This window comes from Pieris napi, chromosome 18, assembly GCF_905475465.1.
Source record: "Pieris napi chromosome 18, ilPieNapi1.2, whole genome shotgun sequence".
NCBI lineage: Eukaryota > Metazoa > Arthropoda > Insecta > Lepidoptera > Pieridae > Pieris > Pieris napi.
In genome coordinates this window covers 9160014-9180731 of record NC_062251.1, presented here as the reverse complement: position 1 = coordinate 9180731, position 20718 = coordinate 9160014, and the positions used below count along the sequence as shown (strand labels likewise).

Sequence of the window (20718 nt, the reverse complement as noted above, 5' to 3'; positions counted from 1 at the left end):
CGTGATATTAATATCCAACGCCTAAAAGAATGTCGGAGATTTTTATCCCACGAAATGCCACAGCCAATCAAGAAAATGACTGAGGAAGTTTTAAATTGTTATGCGTCAAAACCTCACGAGGCAAAAACAATCATCGTTGGACAGCTACCAAAGGAAGAACCAGTGGGGACTGACATCTAGGGGACCTAGTCGAATGTACAAAGGCCTTTACGAACCTTTCGAATGTTTCAGTATTTATAACCGACGATATTGTGGAAGAGATAACTAATTGGACTAATGTTGAAATCCAGCTGAAAATATAAAATCCTGATGCAAAAGCAGCGTTTAAACCAACATACAGCGATAAGATTAGAGCTCTTTTAGGTATATTGACAATCATTTGACTACGGATGAGCTAGTTAATTGTTGGTATTCAGAAAACAGATATGTTGCTGCTATGAGTAGAGATAGATTTGATTTTCTGATATGGTGCTTGTGGATGGATACTAAAAGTTTGCGGCCAGAACGAAGAACTTCTAGGTTTTCGGTGTCGGTGCCCCTTCCGTTTGTAGGTACATCCCGAACAAACCCAATAAGTACGGTTTGAAAATCGTAAAGACATGCGACAGTGCCATTCGTTCCATGATTGATGCTATGCCATATTTGGGTAAATGCACTCAGACCAATGGATTGCCACTTGGCGAATTGTACGTGAAGGAACTAACAAAGTCAATCCACGGAAGCATTAGACATGTATCCTGCGATAACTGGTTCGTGTCAGTTCCTTTAGCAAGAAATTTACTAAAGCACCCATACAACCTAACTGAGAGGTAAAATAAGATCTAATAAACGGGAATTCCCTGAAAACCTGAAAATAACGCATTCTAGGCCTGTAGGAACATGAATGTTTTGTTATGATTGGCCATTGACATTAGTGTTGTTCAAACCGAAGCCTAACAAAATGGTGTAGGTAAACAGAACTGTATGTTTGTCATTGTCATTGGACACTGAATAATTATTGGACAGTCCCTTTTGATTTGCTAAAAATAAGATAACAACAAATAAAAAGCGACATCTATATCTATTACTTAAATCTATAAGTTCCTAACATTGTTATAGTTCATATATTTTGTAACAGATGGCAGTAGTAAACTGTCAAAAAAAACGGAAACGTATAATTGTCTTGAAAAATAATTATTTTTATAAGGTTGAGTCTAGAGTTTTGTTACGATTTTGGCATAGTGGTGATTGATATTGTTTTGGCACCTCGGAGATTGGTAAGATATCATACAATTTACATGATAAATGGACTTTTATCTCATAAATGTTATATTTTGAGGTTATTTTTACCTGTCCAGTAATTGTATGGTATTATTGGACAGTGTCCAATAACTATTTTTTTTCAGAGCTTTGAGTTTCTATGATGTTTTTTGCTTTCATTTTAAACATTTAAATTCCTTATGACGTACTTTCAATTTCAAGTATCACAGACTATTCTGTCAAGTTATTGGACACTGTCCAATAATTGTCACTTATAATTGTTTGCTTGCAGGTTGAAGTCTCAAAAATGCCTAAGGGAAAAAAGAAAAAATTATGACTCTAATAATATGCTTTTAGCACTCAGGGAATTACAGGAAACGGAAAACCCAAAGATAAGAGAAATCGCCCGAAAATATGACATTCCAAAGTCCACACTGCATTTTAAATTAAAAAATCTTGATCATAGGACTTCCTTCGGACCGCAACCAGTTTTAACAAATGATGAAGAGTCTATCTTAGAACTTTGGATTATAAGGTTAATGAAGAAGGGTTTTCCTTTAAAAATTGAAAATTTGAAACGTAGTGTATCCAAATTTCTTGAGGAAAATCCACGGCCAAATCCTTTTAAGGATAATTATCCTGGGGATGGGCGGGTAAAAGCATTTTTAAAAAGACACCCTAACATTGTCCAACGGACTATTGAAGGAGTTACTCAGTCTAGTGCAAATGTCTCAGAACAAGATATTCGGAAATGGTTTGCTGAGATACACCAGTATTTAGAAGAAATTGGTCTTCTGCAATTGTTGGATGACCCTACTCGAGTATTCAATGGGGATGAAAGTGGTTTTCAGTTGTGCCCAAAAACAGGGAAAGTACTAGCTGTCAAAGGAACTAAAAATGTATACAGCATAGACACTAATAATTCCAAAGAGTCAATTACGGTCATGTTTACGTTCTCAGCTTCTGGAGAAGCTTGTCCACCCATGGTTGTCTACAACTACCAGCGAATTCCACAAAAAATTCTGATGGGATTCCAAAAGACTGGGGTGTAGGACGAAGTGATAATGGGTGGATGACTTCAGAACTGTTTTTTGAATATATAGGAAACGTTTTCTACCCATATTTACTACAAAAAGGCGTAGCACTGCCAGTCATATATTTTCTAGATGGACACAAAACCCATCTCACCTACAGTGTAAGTAAATTATGTAAAGAATTGGGCATTGAGCTTATAGCGTTGTACCCAAATACAACACGCATTCTACAGCCGGCTGACGTAGCTGTTTTTCGGCCGGTTAAGGCGGCATGGAAAGATACAGCAAGGACCTGGCTTATGAATAATCCAGATGACTCAATAACAAAAGTTAATTTCGCTGGTATCCTTTGATCAACGGATTCAAAGCTTGTGGATTGGTGCCTTTTAATCTAGATGCGATTGATTACGAGAAATGTTTGGGCAGCAATAAACATAATCAGACTCAGAACCCCCAACATCAAGGACGTGTTTTATCGTTTTCTCAATTCAGCCAAATAGTTGGATCAACGAAACTGGCGCAGTTGGAAACTTACAAAAACTTAGACAGTACTAATGAAGATTTCCAAATTTTACATAGTATTTACGATGCAATTACATCATCATCTTCAAATTCAGAAAGACGTCGTTCACCAATACCTGAAACTTCAATTATAGCACAGGATACTACTCACCAAGCGCTTGAAACTGTTTCAGAGGTCCAAGAGCGAATACCACAAGACGATTTGATACAAATTTCAGATCTACTTGATTTAAACTTATCTCCCATAGAATCCAATGCTAATACTAACAAGGACTTTCAAGATATTCCTTCAGAACTAACTATGGCTACCGAGAACTATGAATGTCAGGAAATGAGATTTGATAATCCAGAGCACCCAAATTTTATTTAAGAACAACTTTCTCAAGATTTTCAACCAAGTATACCAATGGTTAGTACACCAGTCAAGGAAAATGCTACAAATACTCCTGTGTTGCAAGAACAAGAAAAAGAAAATTTATCTGATGATGTGAGTTTAGTTGGAAAAAGTCCTGCGTTTAAAATTATATATAACAGTCAATTTGCACCATTTTTGACAATGCCTAAAACACCAGAAAGAAAAGGTAAAAGAAATACAGTGAGGTTTCCATACGCAATAACATCAGACAAGTACAGAAGTATGTTTAAAGAACAAAAAGAGAAAAAAGAATCAGCATTGAAAATAAAAGTAGAAAGAAAGAGAGTAAGAGAAGAAAACAAAATAAAAAAACAAAATGAAAAAAAAACAATAATGTAAAGTCAGGAAAAAAGAAAATAAAGGAAAGTACAAACACCTGCAAAATATGTTTAAAACCAACAAAAATCAGCAATCGTTTGTATTGTGATATGTGCTCTTCGATATTTCAAGTAAAATGTGTTCCTCACTAACACCAAGAACATGTACCAGAAGACATAACAATAGATCATTTTGTGTGCCATGTTTGCTATAGTACAGTGAACAATAATGATGATGAGGATGAGATAAGCTTGGAAGAACATTCTAACAATGAAGCTAAAAATACCAACGAAGACTTAGAGGCAAAAATCCTATTCGATATGTACCAAAACAAGAAGTTCTGAACTTGTAATTTTTCTTGCAATTTTCCTATTTTATTAATTTATTTTGTGACCAATAAGTTCCAAATAATAATTTTAAGTTGTTACTCTTCTTAAGTTTTTCATTAACTTTATTTTTCAGATTATATTTCTTTAAATAGGTATTTATGATCTCTAACGTTTGAGACTGATTAAGAGTTTAGTAATGAATAATTTACATATGACTTAGTTTTCAGAGGTGTTTATATATTTTTTGAATAAAAAAAGCTATTTTTGTTCTAATAATATTATACATAATGTTCTTATAGTGTTTTATTACGTGTTTAACTATAATTTCACTATATTAATTGACTGTCCAATAATTGTTTCCGACCGTCCAATAATTATAATTTTTGTCCAATAACTGTGTTTTTTGTTCATTTTTTTAAATATAATAATATTTTTCAACTGTTCACAAGAAGTAAGGTTTTTAATTAATTGTTATGATAGCTCATTTTATCTAGTTTCCAAATATCTCTACAGTTTATGAGATACTGAAATAGTTGAAGGAAAAAAAATCTTCAAACTATTTTATTTGCTTAATTGTCCAATGACTGTCTGTTTACCCTATGTGCTTTCATCATACAACAAAGTAGCATGGTTCAAATTTCAGAAAAGAAAGTTGTGCTTTTTGCCCCACAAAAATAAGAAGAATGACAAGTCAATGTGCGACAACTGCAAAAATCCCATTTGTAGAGAGCATGAGTGCCTGTCCTCAGTGCATCAATAAAAAAAATTAGTTAAGGTGATTCATTTTATAATCAGTTTAAAAAGTTGATTTCTTAAATGATAAGGCTGAAGAGACTCGATCATGTTTTAAGTTTTTTAGGGTTAAGAGCTGTGTTTAGATTATTAAAGATTTTGATAATTAAAATATATGTATAGTCTTATGGTTTTTTTATTGATCATTAAGTTAATTGCATATTTTTAAGGCTTACAATCACATTCATAAGCATATGATATACAAATTATACATGGTTATCTTTCTAGGGTTCAAAATGAACAGCTTGAGCAGATGGTAACCTAATAAAAACTATTATGGGAGTAGCAATCACTGAGCAAAGCTAACAGACTCTGCTGGACTCGCCACCAAGTGAGTATGGGAGAATGTAGTTGTCAAGAAAGCATATTTGGGTATCTGATATTGCTGAAGAGGGACTTATGCAAGCTCCAAGCTGACACTTGGCAATCAGTAACCCAATATCATCGAAGATGGCATTCTCTTGTTTCGAAGGGAGACTTACTTAAGGTTGTTGCACCAACAGAGTATGTATTCACAATAAACTAAGAGAATGTTTTAAAAGAATCAACCCCAGACCTTGCATTTTTCTATCGAGTCCTGAAACTGTGAGCCAGTGCCACACATAAAACCTATTAAATTAAAGTTTAAGGTGACCAACTATACTCATTTACTGAGTTTTGAGTTCAAATCTTGTACTCTGAAAGTACTCATTTGAATAATTTAGTTTGAATATATATTTCCTTATGTTGTCCAGGCATGAATGCTGCTGTTGAAAGGGTATTTTCACTAGGAAATGATTATTGGAGCAGTGAGAAGTAACAACTTTCTGTAAAAACATTATCTGCAGACTTAACACGCAATTGACGCAATTAATTATCACAATATTACGAATAACAGTAAACTTTTCATATTACGTTATTGATATTATATTCTGCATAGTTTCCACTACTTAGTACTTGTAAATTTGTTAAAACACGTCTTTGTAGTTCAGCCATTTTGTTCATTTTCTATTGTCTTCACTTCACTTCACTTCACTTTATTTATAATGGCGACATCTGTGTAAATCACAATTCCGCCAATGTCACGTTCTAAGTCTTCACACAGTGAGGATAGATTTGATAATTTTGATAGATTTAATTTTATCTAAGCAGAGTTACCCAAAACAAAAATGACATCACAATAAATACAACACACACAGACATCTAATAATATATACAAGAGGTTAACATTTTACTACAAGGTATGAAGGGGAGAATCTTATTTATAACTTTAATTTATTAACAGAAATAAATTTCCCTAAAATTTTGACGATCGAGCTGGATGGGAGTGAAAGTAGGGAGTTAAGGTTACATGGACGAGGGAAATCTGGAGAAAGATAGTCAAATAACGAGTCATTAATTAAAGAACAGTTAAAAAATATATGGTCTGTCGAGCCCTCGTCCATACCACACTCACAGAGAGAACTGTCTTTAATTTTAATTTTGGCTAGATGAACAGGAGTACAAGCGTGCCCTATACGAAGACGGCAGATTATAGATGTGACCTTTTTGTTTACAAACTTATATTTAAAAAACCACGGCGAAGAAGGGATAGAATACTGAATATTAGCATAGTGCCTGCCAGTTTTTTCTTTAGAAGATTGCCAATCAATAGTCCAGGATTTTAAAAGGTGGGAGTACGCAAGAGCTGATAGGTCGTGGGCCGAGATGTTGGGATGCTGACAAGATCCGCAGAAAATAGCACCTTTTGCACAAGAGTCAGCAGTTTCATTACCCGCTATACCACAATGACTAGGTATCCACAAAAGTACAATATGAATATCTTTTTTACTACACCTAAACAAAGCTTCTCTTATTTTTAGAATCGTATTATGTTTTTTTTTAGACCTGAATGGATTGGAAAGAATTGCCTGTAAACAGCTGCGAGAATCGGAAAAAATTGTAACTTTATTTAGGTTGTGGGACTCAGCATACAAAACCGCTTCTAGGATTGCAAAAGCTTCACCTGAAAAAACGGAGGTCAATGGAGGAAGTTTAAAGTTCAATACTGTTTTGAATGAAGGAACCCATACAGCCGCACCGATGCACTCATTATTGGGAATCTTGGAAGCATCAGTATACATCGGTAACCAACCCTGCCAGTCTTTTGAAATTTTTTCCAGAAAACAAGTGGAAGCTTGGGTGGATTTTTTTTCAATTCCAAAGTTTAAAATTATTTTAGGATCAAAAATGAGGGATTCATAACTATTTAAAAACAAGGGATTACTAGAGAAACTTTCAACAGGATTAGGAAGACGAGAAAGTTTATTAAAACTGTGTAACAGGCATGGAACATTACCTGTACTAGATGGCATCGTGAGATTAGATAAGCGACGTAATTTGGACAAGATGGAATGTGAAGAGTATTGAAGGACTTTGATGAAGAAGCGGTCACTTAAAAATTGTCTACGTAAATACAGGGGGGGGTCAACACATTCTATTTGGAGAGCATTGATGGGAGAGGATTTCATAGCACCAAGGATGATGCGTAAAGATTTCGATTGAATTTTGGAAATTTTATCAAGGGCTTGCTCGTTGCCAGGATCTAAAAGGAAGGTGCCATAATCAAAATGACTTCGTACCACAGCATTGTATAAAAGCTTTTGCGAGTAGGGGTGTGCTCCCCACCTCACACCAGATAATGAACGGAGAACATTAACACCTTTCTCACTTTTTTTAATCACATGGTTAAAATGAGGAACACCGTTTAACTTTGAGTCTAAAATAAGGCCTAAAAATTTTACTTGCTTACAACACGATACCAAGGACCCTTTATATGAAATGTTACACCGTGGAACCTTGTATTTTGTAGTAAACGTGACCGCCGAACATTTGGGCACAGAAATAGAGAGACCATGATCATTTAACCAATCACCCAAATAATCCAAAGCCGAATTTAGGCGTGATGATGCCTCTTCAATAGAATTTGATGAAAAGTATAAGGCTACATCGTCCGCGTATTGAAGAATCTGACAGAAGGAATTCACAACAAGCTCCAGGTCATAGGTGTAAATGTTGTACAGAAGAGGACTCAAAACAGAACCTTGAGGTAAGCCCCTCCAAATAGATCTAGGAGACAGCTCCGTATTTTGAGATCTTATAATAATATAACGATTCGAAACTGCATTGCAAACAAAACGTACCAACTTCTCAGGAATACTCAGCTGAAGCATTTTTTGCCTGAGCACCGGAACCAGCACGTGGTCATACGCAGATGCGATATCCAAGAAAACACCCACCAGGAACTGTTTCTTTTTAAAAGCAATGCGAATGTCGGTCGTTATTATACTTAGGCTATCCATCGTACTTAAGCCTTTCCTGAAACCAAACTGGGATTTTGCAAAGATATTGTTACTTTCACAAAACCATTCTAAACGAAATTTAATCAAATGTTCCATAATTTTTAAAAGGGTAGAAGACAAAGCAATAGGTCTGTATGAAGAGAAATCTGATGGATCTTTGCCAGGTTTTAGAAGCGGAATGACGATTTGTCTGTTCCACGATTCAGGAATAATTCCAAGATCGAAAAAACAGTTTACTAAATCAAGAAAGTACCTCTTAGTGTCTAATGAAGAATTTATGAGGAATGAATAAGGGATTCCATCTTCTCCAGGGGAAGAGTCAGAGAGACCATTTAATGCTTTGTTAAGTTCTTCCAAGGAGAATTGACAATCTAGACTGTTTGAAGAGGGGATGTAAGAATTATACTTATAAGGAAGACAATCATAAAAAGGGACAGATGGAGGAGCCAATTTGTCGGCAAAGGAGGTAATCCAGCTAGACGGATCATTAAAAGGGACATCATAAGAATTGAGGGAACAACGGAATCTTCTGATCTGCCTCCAAACAACAGACGAAGGGGTACCAGGGCACATGCTCTCACAGAACTTATGCCAACCAAGACGTTTCTTATTATTAAGTAGTCTGCGAGCAGCTGCAGAAGCTTGTTGGTAGACTAAAAAATTTTCCAAGGTCATGCAAAGACTGTATGACCTTTCTGCCGTTTTTCTTTTTCGAATCATCTCAGTACATTCGGAATCCCACCAAGGAGGGGAAATTTTCCTTTGTGTAGAAGATTTGAGTGGAATATGTAAACTGGCAGATGAGGTGAGGGAGTTGACAAAATCATTGTATGAAGATAAGCAGTTTTCAGCAGAGACTACGGGGAGCGCAGCTATCTTAGAGTCAATAGAAGATGAAAAGTCTGACCAATTGGCCTGATTCAGTTTAAATTTTAAAAGAGGGGAAGGGCGAGTAACGTTCCTTAAATTGGTTGGGAGATCAATTAAAATGGGGAAGTGGTCACTCCCACAAGTGCTCTTAAAAACACGCCAGGATAGAAAAGGGAAAAGATCAGGAGAGCAAAGTGATAAATCCACTGCGTTAGCGGGATTCTGAGATGGAAGACTCCTTCTCGTAGGACAACCATTATTCAAGACACTTATGTTTATATCATCGAGTAAATCTAGTAGAAGGGACCCAAAAGAATCTGAGGAATGACAACCCCAAGAAACATGGTGGGCATTGAAATCACCCAACATGACAACAGGAGGAGGAACCGAAAGGATAATAGAACGTATATCAGAAATGAGGTCGATGTGGGGGTGGGGAATATAAACAGAAATAAACGAGATATTAAAAGCTCTCATAGCAACAGCATTAATACCATCACAATGAGGAAGAGATAATGAGTGGAAGGTGAGGGATCGGCTGACCAAAAAGGCACAGCCAGCATAGCCATCATCCCTGTCATCTCGGAGACATCGATACCCAGAAACCCTAAAGCGGGAACCCGGCAATAACCAAGTCTCCGAAATGGCTAGAATAGATGGAGCGAATTTATTGATAAGAAAGGTTAATTCTGATTTTTTACTGCGAACACTGTTACAGTTCCACTGAATTACTAAATTCGCCATTTTTGGTGACGAATGAGTGGAGCAAATTAATTTTTTGGGCAACGTGGGACGGTATGGGGATGTCATCATACTTGGATAGCATGTTACAAATGACTGCCCATAAGCAGTCGAGAAGATTTTCATTTGGGGATACTTCATTGTTTGTAAGGGAAGGGGAGCTTACGGCACAACCATTGGGTAAAGAGGAGGGTAAATTGGAAGTAATGGCCTCATGGGCCGCCTTATCAAAGGATTTTCCTGATGTAGGTCTAGAGCGAGGAGGGAGAAATATAGTTTTCCTGTAAGATGTAGTCTGACGGGAATCTTGGGAAGGTAAAGTAATGGGCTGGGATAAAGAGGAGGGGGTTGTTTTAACAGAATCTGCAAAAGTTTTGCCACTGATAGGTCTAAACCGAGCCGATGCTTCGATATAAGAAATGTTCTCTTGAGACATACAACTCTTTATATTTTTTTGTCGATTATGTTCAGGGCAAGCTTTGTTGGTCGCAAAGTGTGAGGCAGTACAAAATAAACATAATGACTCTGTTTCAGGGATATTACACTCATCACCAGAATGGGCTAGACTACATCGAAAACACCTAGGCTTCGATCGGCATTGTGACTTTACGTGACCAAATCTACAACAGTTAAGGCACTGAATTGTAGGGAGTTGGTACGTTTCAACGCGGAGGGAACTATGACAAGAGAATATTCTCTCAGGAAGGGATTGACCTTGAAAGGTTAGAACCACAGTTTGCGTTGGTATCCAATTAATTTGACCATCGGAGTTTGTCTTGCGGTTAAGGCGTCTGGCCTTGAGGACTATACCAGTACCTTCGGGAACTTCCAAAGTTTCGACAAATTCCTGCATCGACCAATCAGCTGGGACACCTCTCACAAGGCCCATACGGGAAACATTATAATTAGGAATCGTAACAGAATAGTTGCTGGAAGGTACAATGGGATTAGACACAAAATTATTAGCATCTAAGCCCGACTTAAACTCAACAGATATTCTATTACGTCCCACTCTCTTAACACCATCTCGAACAATGTTGGGTATTTTATTTTTAACCAAGAAATGACCAAATTTAATTGGGCGGATTGATGTACCAGCGGATGGGTCAGATTCAGGGCAAGAAACATGGACTAAAAAAGGGCCCTTGTCATTGACAAGGTATGACTTGGGAGAGCCAGTGAGTGATGGATGGGAGTAAAATCCTGGGTTGACGTCATCAGCAGATGACCGGACATCAGTCATTGGTTTTTTGGAAGGTTCCATTAAACTTTCATGGACAGTATCGAGTCTGCGCTTGACACCAGGTTGGGGAAGCGGTGGGGTGGATAAATCCATTGATTCCACCGGAGAAGAGACCCTATCCGGAGGATCAGGGGGGTCTGGAGGGCGTTTCTCCATTATAGACTACCAAAAATATAACAAAGTAAAGGGAGAAATATAACAAATAAATAAAAATAACTTACGTAATTAGTTGATGTTATTAATTAACCACCACCAATAGGATAAGTCAACTTATATTCATTAAACTACGAGAAAAAATAGAAAATACTAAATAATGATATCCGAAACACGTGTAAACACTTATACCCGCAACGACGGAATCCTCCTATTGTCTTCTTCTTGAGGCAAAACGCCCAAGTCACAACTCACAACTCACAACTGTCAACTTTCCCTTCTGTCTGCTGTCATCTGTGGTCTACCGTCTATGACAACTTTTATGGTTATACATTGATTACATATTATATACAAAATTTATAAAATATAGTATGTAGAAATATTGAATTTTTTGAATCTCTTTTTACAATATATAAAACAGCTATTTTCAATTTAAATTAAGTATCAAAATATTATTAATATGTTTTAACTACGTCATAGCATTAACTACAATCACCATAGATAATTAACAAAGCAAAAGTGATCGTCTGATGCGTGATTTTGATTTATCTCACCAAACTTAAAATTAATATATCAATTTTTATCACTGCAGAGTTAAAAAGTAAACCCTAAATTTAAATTATTCTCGCGCACTGCGCACGTTCTCCTCGTGTCCCTTCTGTTTTGCCGGTTTTTGGGGTGTCAAAACTAAAAATTATAATTAATGGCCACCTTTAGGGACACCTAAGAAAGTAAATCTTTTAATTTAATATACATTTTTACCGGCATGATATGTTAGTTTAATATAAACGCAATACATTATTTGTGGTATAAACGCAAAACATCATAATATTGGTAGGCACAATATAAAGTAATTAACGCAGTCACTCCAATCACGTCCATCTTGTAGTAGATGAACTCCGAACTAAATAAACTGGTCTGGATCATGGATGGCTACCACTCGTACAACCTCAACTCGCCAATATTATTTTGTTGCTAAGTCAGGAGCCAGCATAGCAAACGTACATACTTTCATTCTAAAAACTACTATACACATTTATATTCAGTCAGTAGCATTCGTCAAGGAATAATAACGATAAAACACAATGCCCACTTTTCTATCTCTAAGTTATTAATTACAAATTAAAAACAAATAATAATTATAACAACAGTATGATTGCCATATGTTAAAAACGTATTGTTTTTTGACATTCGGGAGTGATATTTCGTATTTGTTTATTTTGTTTATCCCCTTCAATTTTCGTTTAGCTTCCTCTACTTTTTTTTTTTTTTTTTTTTTTTTTTTTATGGCAACAGCTTCAACTTTATGCCAGTTTCAAGTAAAAGGTTGGGAAACTACACGCGAAAAAAAATAAACAAAGACATCAGAAGGAAATAAAGGGATAAGCTGGTTAAAAATAAAATATGTACATAAACAAATTACATCTTAATATTATTATAGATTATGAAAGAAGCTAATACATTATAATACAATAAAGGATAAAGCAAAAGGCAGGAGATTTTAGTCGGAAACGGAACATGAAGTGATTGTAAAGAATTCAGAAAGGAGGTACGGTCATATTGGGAACAAGAGAAGAAAATATGGTCAAGGTCACCAATATCTTCTCCACACTCACAAATATTACTATCAATAATACGAAGCCTTGCTAAATGATGAGGTGTACAAACATGTCCTAAACGCATTCTGGAAATGATAGAAGTGACAGTTTTAGAACTTTTAACCTCAAAGAACCATGGTCTACTGGGGATCCTGGGTTGAATTTCAGCATAATGTTTGCCTTTGAACTTGCTGCTTCTCAACCAAACATCATTCCATGACTTCCAAAGATGGGTTTTCGGAAGAGCAGCTAAATCATGACAATAATTAATGTATGGGACTATGTCTCCATCCTTTATAGCTTCTTTAGCAAGCTCATCGGCTTTCTCGTTTCCTTTAATTCCACTGTGACTTGGAATCCATGCAAAGATAACGGTGTAATTTCTTTGAGAACATATTAAAAGCTTATCACGTATTTCGCAAATAATAGGATAACAAAGTTTCATTTGGAAAGGAAATTTTTCAAGAGATTGTAGTGCACTTTTTGAGTCTGAAAATATGATTGTACTTTTAGATTTTAATAAAATAACTAGTTCTAAAGCTTTTAAAAGAGCAAAACACTCTCCAGTAAAAACCGAGGATTCAGGAGGAAGTTTAATCTTTTGAATTATTTTATGTTGCCAATGAATTAGACCAACTCCAACACAATTATCAACAGAGATTTTAGAGGCATCTGTAAAAATATAATCCCAACCTTCCCAATTTTGTTCCTCAACGCTACTCATGAAACGAATATTTGTTTCCAGAATATCTTGCTTACGGACGCCTATATTATATCTTATATCCGGATCAAGAATTAAAGAATTGAATTGTGTCATAAATATGGGTAATGATGGAGATCGATGAATGCGGCTGTGTAATGTTAAAAATTTACGAAAGCTTATTATTAGACATGGTAATGATTTGTGACGCCAGTAACGGGATGTATAAATAATATTGTTCAATTTATGCAGCCTTCCATATAGAGGGTGGTTAGAAAACTGCATAGATTTGAACAAGAATCGATCACTTAAAAATTGCCTTCTTAATTTTAAAGGAGGATCGCAGCATTCTACTTGTAAAGCATTGGATGGGCTTGATTTCATTACTCCTGTCACAATTCTCAAAGCTTTTGACTGAATGACATCAAGTTTTTTACTTCCCAAGACACTTCCTCCATCTAAGAGAAATGTGCCATAATCTAAAACAGATCTTATAAGAGCGTTATACACAAGTTTCATAGAAAACGGATGAGCACCCCACCATACACCTGAAAGGCATTTCATGATGTTAAGCAGCTGTGCACATTTCATAACAACATGTTCATAATGGGCAAGTCCAGACAATTTTGAATCCAATATAACTCCTAAAAATTTAATTTTTGTTTGGAGTGGCAAAGATTGACCATTGAAGGTCACATTTATTATAGGAGTTGTGCGTTTTTTGGAAAATACGACTATAGAACTTTTGGAAACTGATAGATCTAGGCCATTTTTAACTAACCAGATATTAAGACAATTAAGTGAACTAGACATGGAATTGCAAGCCTTAACCACAGATTTATCAACGGAATAAAAAAGAAGATCATCTGCATATTGTAGCACATTTATATGGGAATTTATAGATAATTCTAAATCATACGTGTAAATATTATATAAAAGTGGGCTTAGTACCGAACCTTGGGGAAGGCCTTTAAAAACTGTACGCTTTAACTCGGTAATATTATCATATTTCTGAACGATTAATGATATGTATCTACATGATAGTAAATTGATGATAAAACGTATTAATAACGTAGGAACCTGTAGCTCTAATAATTTGCGTTGTAGAATAGAAATGTTCACATTATCATAGGCGGCAGAGATGTCCAAAAAGGCAGCAACAATATCTTCATCACGCGAAAAAGCTATGCGAATATCTGTGGTCAATATAGCTAAATTGTCTATTGTAGATTTTGACTTCCGAAAACCGTATTGACTATTGGCTATTAAATTATTGTTTTCTATAAACCATTCCAAACGATTCTTCACAAGATGTTCAGCAATTTTAGTTAAAACGGAGGACAACGCAATAGGCCTATATGAGGCAACATCATTGGTAGGTTTGTTAGGTTTTTTAATCGCTATAACTTCTTGAGACTTCCATGATTCAGGAATATTACCTGTGACCATGACGGAGTTTATTAAATTTAAAAAATACATTAAGGCAGTATCACCAAGATGAGATAAAAATGAGTACATAATACCATCCTGACCAGGAGATGAATCTTTAACATGTGAAAGCACACCTTTCAATTCATGTAATGAAAAAGGAGAGTTTAAAGAGGAAGTGTCATCTATCAAAGACGATTCCAAAGGAAAGTAGATCGATTCAGCAGCTGATGGAGGAGCTAATCTGTCTAAAAAGGCATTTGTTAAAAAAGGGGGAAGTGAAGACGATGATAAAGATTCTTTGAAAGCAGATCGAAAACGTTTAATACTTGTCCAAACTTCTGAAGGGCACGTAGAAGGAGATAAAGAAGTACAAAAATTTTTCCAGCCTGCCTGCTTTTTATCTCTGAGGAATTTACGTGTGGTACTAATAACTTCATTGAGAATATCTAAATTTTCATTGGACATGTCCTCAGCATAGACTCTCTCAGCTTCCTTTCTTCTGCTTACAGCAACCATACATTCTCTATCCCACCATGGAGGAAAAGGAATCTTATTAGACGGATTTCGTTTGACAGAAAAAATCTGATCGGCAGATTCTATTAAACATGTAGCCAAAGCTTTGGAGGAATTGGTCTCACCACCGCTAACTAATTCAGGCAAATCATTTATTTTAGATTCGACAAGGATTTTAAATGCAAGCCAATCAGCATTATTTAATTTATATTTCACACGAGGTTGTCGTTTTTGATAAGGAGAGCGTCTAATAGGTGAGGATATGATAATCGGGAAATGATCACTGCCAAAAGTAGATGATGAAGTGTACCAAGAACGAGAAGAAGCAAGATCTGGAGTACAAATTGATAAGTCAACCGCGCTAAGCTTTTCATTAGGCTTTGTACGTCTGGTTGGTGAGCCAGTATTAAGTAAACACAAATTATGTAAATCTAATATTTCAACTAAACGTACACCATTGGAGTCAGTAGTGCCACAACCAAACATTTGGTGATGAGAGTTAAAGTCACCCAATAGAAGGAATGGACGACTAAGTGAAGAAAGTAAATTATTAACGCTATTGAGAATAACAAAAGAGGAACGAGCTAGGTAAATGGAAACTATAGAAATATTATCAATTTTTATGCCGACAATATTAATGGCATCATTAGAGATTAATGAAGAAAACGCTATTTCAGAAAAATTAATTGAGTTCCTGACAAGTAACGCTACGCCACCATGGCCATCAAATCTATCATCACGCAAGCAGGTATATCCTGGGATCCTTAATAGGTACCCTGGCTTCAACCACGTTTCAGATAACGCAACAACAACGGGAGAATGTTTATTTATCAAGTATATCAAATCATGTTTCTTTGGAACAACACTCCTGCAATTCCATTGAATTATCTTGGAATCCATTATTTTTAATAACATTAACTGATTTAATTTTTTCATTAATAGAGGCAACGTGGGACGGTTTCAATAAGTTTGAGTTTATTAAACTAGTTAATAATGCTAGTATCATTTCTAATACATCAGATTTTTCTTCTTCTTTATTTTTGTGTCCAACCAGAGCACTGCCATTTTTAGGCTCTGGAACTTGGAAATCTTTTAAAACATTATAATGAGCAACACGATCATAACCATGTTGTGGTTTACGAGGAGAGCGAGGTTTTAAGAATATTGTCTTTTTATTTGAGGCATTAGTATAATTATTACGAGATACAGACTTCGCTGCGGAAGATACGGGTTTTGGTACTTCCGGAATTGTTGAACTTAATGCATCTGCGTATGAAGGCTTAATAGAAGAAAAATATTTACTGGCTTCGGCATAAGACATGCAGCTCTGAGCCATTTTAACTTTTATTTCTGTCTGTCTCACAAATTCTGGACATGACTTATCTATCGCTGAATGGGACCCTTCGACTTCACACATTACACAGTACAGAGGATCTTTATCTGACCTGTCACATGATACACCTGCATGTTGACCTCCACAGTTATAACATATTGGAGTCTTAGAACGACATTGAACTTTGGTATGACCATAACGGCAGCATTTATAGCATTGTATGGTAGGATAAATATATATTTCTACTGGAAGAGCATTATAGCACATGAAAACCCTTTTTGGTAAAACTTGCCCATCAAATGTTATTACAACTGATTCAGAGGGTTTCCAAGAAACCGAGTCATTAATTTTTACCTTGCGATTCAAACGTCTTATTTTAAGTATTTTGCCGCAGCCTATAGGTACGGATACATTTTGTTGAACTTCCTCTACACTCCAATCTACTGGGACCCCGCGAACTAGACCCATTCTTGTTACGCTGAAAGTGGGAATGAAGGCTTTTAACTTTTTCGTTTCCAAAAGATTGCAGTTAAGAAAATTATTGGCGTCTTTATAATCGGAAAAGCCAACTACGCACCTGTTTCTTCCTATACGCTTTACACTTCCGGGAATAATATTATTAAATTTGTTCTGCTTTAAAAAATTGCCAAATGTTATTGGATGGAGAATGGTCCCGTCGTCAGGTGAACTTTGAATACGTTGAACATGTATAAAATAAGGGGAAACATCGGTAGAAACATATTCAGTACGGCCAATCGAACGGGGGTCCGTATTGGTTACTGAAGTTGTGGTGTTGTTTGAATTTCCCGCGTTAGAGTCTTGAGAGATATTTGAATTTTCCGTGTAAGATGTTGATGGTCGAGAGGGTGTGCTATGTGAATTATTATTATTTTGCAAGTGTGGAGATGACGTGGATTGAGATATAGGTTTTGAAGTAACCTTTTTAATTAAAATTGACTCATCTTCTACATTGCATAAGCTTTCGCACTGACAGTAATCACCGCTAGAACTACTACCTTTCTTTTTCTTAATTTTCGTACATTGCCGACAAAGGCGCAAATAACGTGTTCGTTTACGACTTCCTTCACCTGTTTGAGATGATACCGAACAATCGGTATCCATTTTGTCAAATTCATCTTGTGAACCAACAGATACATTTGATCCCACAGGGAGATTCAAGCCAACAAGGCCATCATCCCCCCGACCTAGATCGGGGGGCTTGTTCATACAATATTTACAGAAATTACAAAAACTTACCGACTACACGATGACACTATACACAAATATGATATAAAGATTACATATAATACAAAAATTAAAACTACCAGCTTATCCTCTGCGTTTTAACTAGTAAAATTAAATAAAATATTCAACACCGTGAAAAATACGTCTACCATGAACGAAGTTTCCCGCGCTTTTTCGCTTCCTCTACTTACACAAATTATAAAGACCAAAAATATATTTTTTTTTGAAGTAAAAACTTCTTTAACGGCGTTGTACATTTTTGTGGAATGGGTAAAAAATTTTAAACTTGCGTCAGGGCAAATTTGTAAGACGGATGTTTTTTTAAAGGATTTTCGTGCTATATAGTTACGGGTTTAGTTAATTTTTCTCTCTCCTCAGATACATTGATGCATATGGAATTGGACTTTTAAGTCAATATAATATCAAGGTTTAAGTTTGCGAAACGTCTAAAGCTTTATTATTAATGATTTGGTCAGACTGACGACGGATGGAGAGTAGACAACAACAGAGTACATATTAGTTTTATAAAGTATACAACATCTATGTTACTATCATTCTATTTATAGCGTACTCTATGGTAACTAACAAGTATATAATCTGTGTGAATAAAAAGAAAATTAGAAAAGTAATCTGTGTGCGATTGAATGCAGCGTGTGTGACGTGTGTTGTAATTTGTATAGTTAATAGAATAGTTTCTTGATTTTTTATAATTCATTTTTTGTCATTGGGCATTGGCTTAGCAGTGTTTGGACTGTCGGATTTTCTGTGATTTCTTTGAATCCTATTTCCCTCGAAATTTTTATCAAATTAGTCGTTATATTATATACGTATCATTACTCATTACAACAATATTTCGTCGACTTGTATCTTCAAATGTCTGTATTCAACACAGTTGTGGAGTGGAAACCTTTAGTATATGATAATTTGTTACTTTAGTCCTTTTACCGCCATCAAATAGTCTAATATTCATAGTGAAAGCATATTTGTATTTTTTGGAGTGTCAATAGTTGTGTGTATATAATCACATCCCATATGAGAGTGGCCTTGTTGGAGTAGTTAAAGTTTGTTCAGCATAGAGCAGGAATACAGCTTGTTGATTTTGTCCCTCAAATGTATCAAAAGATGGATGATGTTTCTTAGACATCAGGATGTAGATATTTAAAAAAAATAGAACACAGCCATTTTCTATATTTCTATTCCCTGTGCTTGACCTTGTTCAACATAATTTGTAAGATTGTAGACTTACATTTTCCTTGAGTAATAAAATAGAGACTCACTTGAATTAGGTACCTGAGGCACACTCTGAAGATCAAAGGAACACAGTAAATAAAGGTTCATTTGCCTGTTACTTCACTTTTGTTGCCTTGTTGTTTTCTGATGAGGTGTATAGTATATCCTGACTCCAAGTTCTTTTCTTCATTATCAGAGGCTTGTTCTCTTCATATGGCGCATAAGTCATATATTATTATGTATATTTTTGCATAATGTTTGATGGTAAGATTATTTAGTAAGTGGTTCTGATTGTTATTTTCTATTCAATGAACTGTAAATTTTGTTTTGAAGATTTGAAGACACAAATAGTGAGATTGGTAAAGTTTTCTATGTGTGCTTTACTAACACAATGTCAACCTCACTTGTTTTGTTGCCAGGCTATTTTTTTCATGTTTCCCATCACCTGAGAAGCACCCAACAGAGCCCATATTTTTATCTGCTGAGTTTATCAGTCCTTACCTATTCTATTAGAGGTACCATTTATTGCGATAGAACGTCTTAAAATTATGGATCATACCTTGGTCCAATGGTTGCAATTTGGAAGTTGTACTTGTTGAAATTTCTCTTTTGCCGCTTGTAAGACACTATATAGACACTTTTTGTCCTCTACACTGTCTTAGGCAAATGCAAATAACCCACAGTTGTTAACTTCTATTCCACCATAGTGATCCATATAAGCTTTAATAGCAACTGGCTCATTAATTATGCCATGGTTCGTTGCCGGGATTATAATGGTGGCTGTACACACTCGGCGAGAGCCTCTCGCCGAGAGTCTCGACCAAGAGGACCGAGAGAAGAGCGCAGCCTGTACACACTCGTTACGTTATTTGTATTTAAAACACCGTTAATAATGGACGTGGAAACCGCTGCTGCTGTTTGTCTTTGTGCAATAAGCAACGCCTGATTGTATAGATGCATTAATCTTTCTTTTATGTCCACGGTACGTAGCCATGAGTGAATCTCGCTTTTTCTTTAGTTCCTCAATTGGGATATCCATCGGCCGGCTTATTCGCATCCAAGCATCATGTAGAGATTGTTTATTTTTGTGTCCTACATCCTTCGGATTCCATAACAACGATTCCCTTTGGTAACACTCCAAAAACTCTAATTCGCGTTCGTTAGACCACATTGTGCGATACGTCCTGTCACAACCACAGTCATCGAGCAAGTGATTGAACGAGTGAGTACAGGTCGCTCTCGTTTTACTCGCGAGACCCTTTGACTCGTGCGCAAAAAACCGACAGGCGACCGAGAGAGGCGAGACCGACTGCGAGGAAGCGAGGCGAGACGAGAGCTCTACTGTACACTCTCGCCCTCGGCCTGTCTCGGGGTGTCTCGCCGAGTGTGTACAGCTACCATTAGGACTTGGGTAGTAGCAATTGCTCTGCAAATGATTTTTGCCTTCTAGCAGAAAGATGGCATATGGTATGGAAATTACTGGCTGTAATGCGGTTTTTCCTTATTTCAAGCCACCATTTATTATTTCTTTGTCCTCTCGTCATTTCTTCTATTTGCAAAATCTTTTCTTTTGCTTGAGTGGCATGATGCTGGTTGTCGCAGAAATTTATACATTTCTTACTTTTGCATTTTATGCCTCCTCACAAATGTTCTCCATATTGTAGGGGTGAAATATAATATTAGATAGCCTTT

The 20718-nt window shown here is 36.0% G+C and overlaps 1 protein-coding gene across 2 annotated transcripts; it reads right to left on the bottom strand.

Moving 5' to 3' along the window:
• Positions 1-5647: 5647 nt before the first annotated feature.
• LOC125058575 lies at positions 5648-11180 on the bottom strand. 2 transcript variants are annotated; one of them, XR_007118439.1, is made up of 2 exons: positions 11045-11180; positions 5648-5772 (listed from the first exon to the last, which is right to left on the bottom strand). XR_007118439.1 is itself a non-coding variant. In XM_047662682.1 (2 exons), the coding sequence occupies exon 1, from the start codon at positions 10821-10823 to the stop codon at positions 9552-9554; it is 1272 nt and encodes a 423-aa protein (XP_047518638.1). In that variant the 3' UTR covers positions 5648-5772; positions 7811-9551. The 2 variants fall into 2 exon arrangements, 1 of the variants encoding a protein (XP_047518638.1); XM_047662682.1 differs by lacking the exon at positions 11045-11180 and adding an exon at positions 7811-10823.
• Between the last annotated feature and the right edge of the window lie 9538 nt (positions 11181-20718).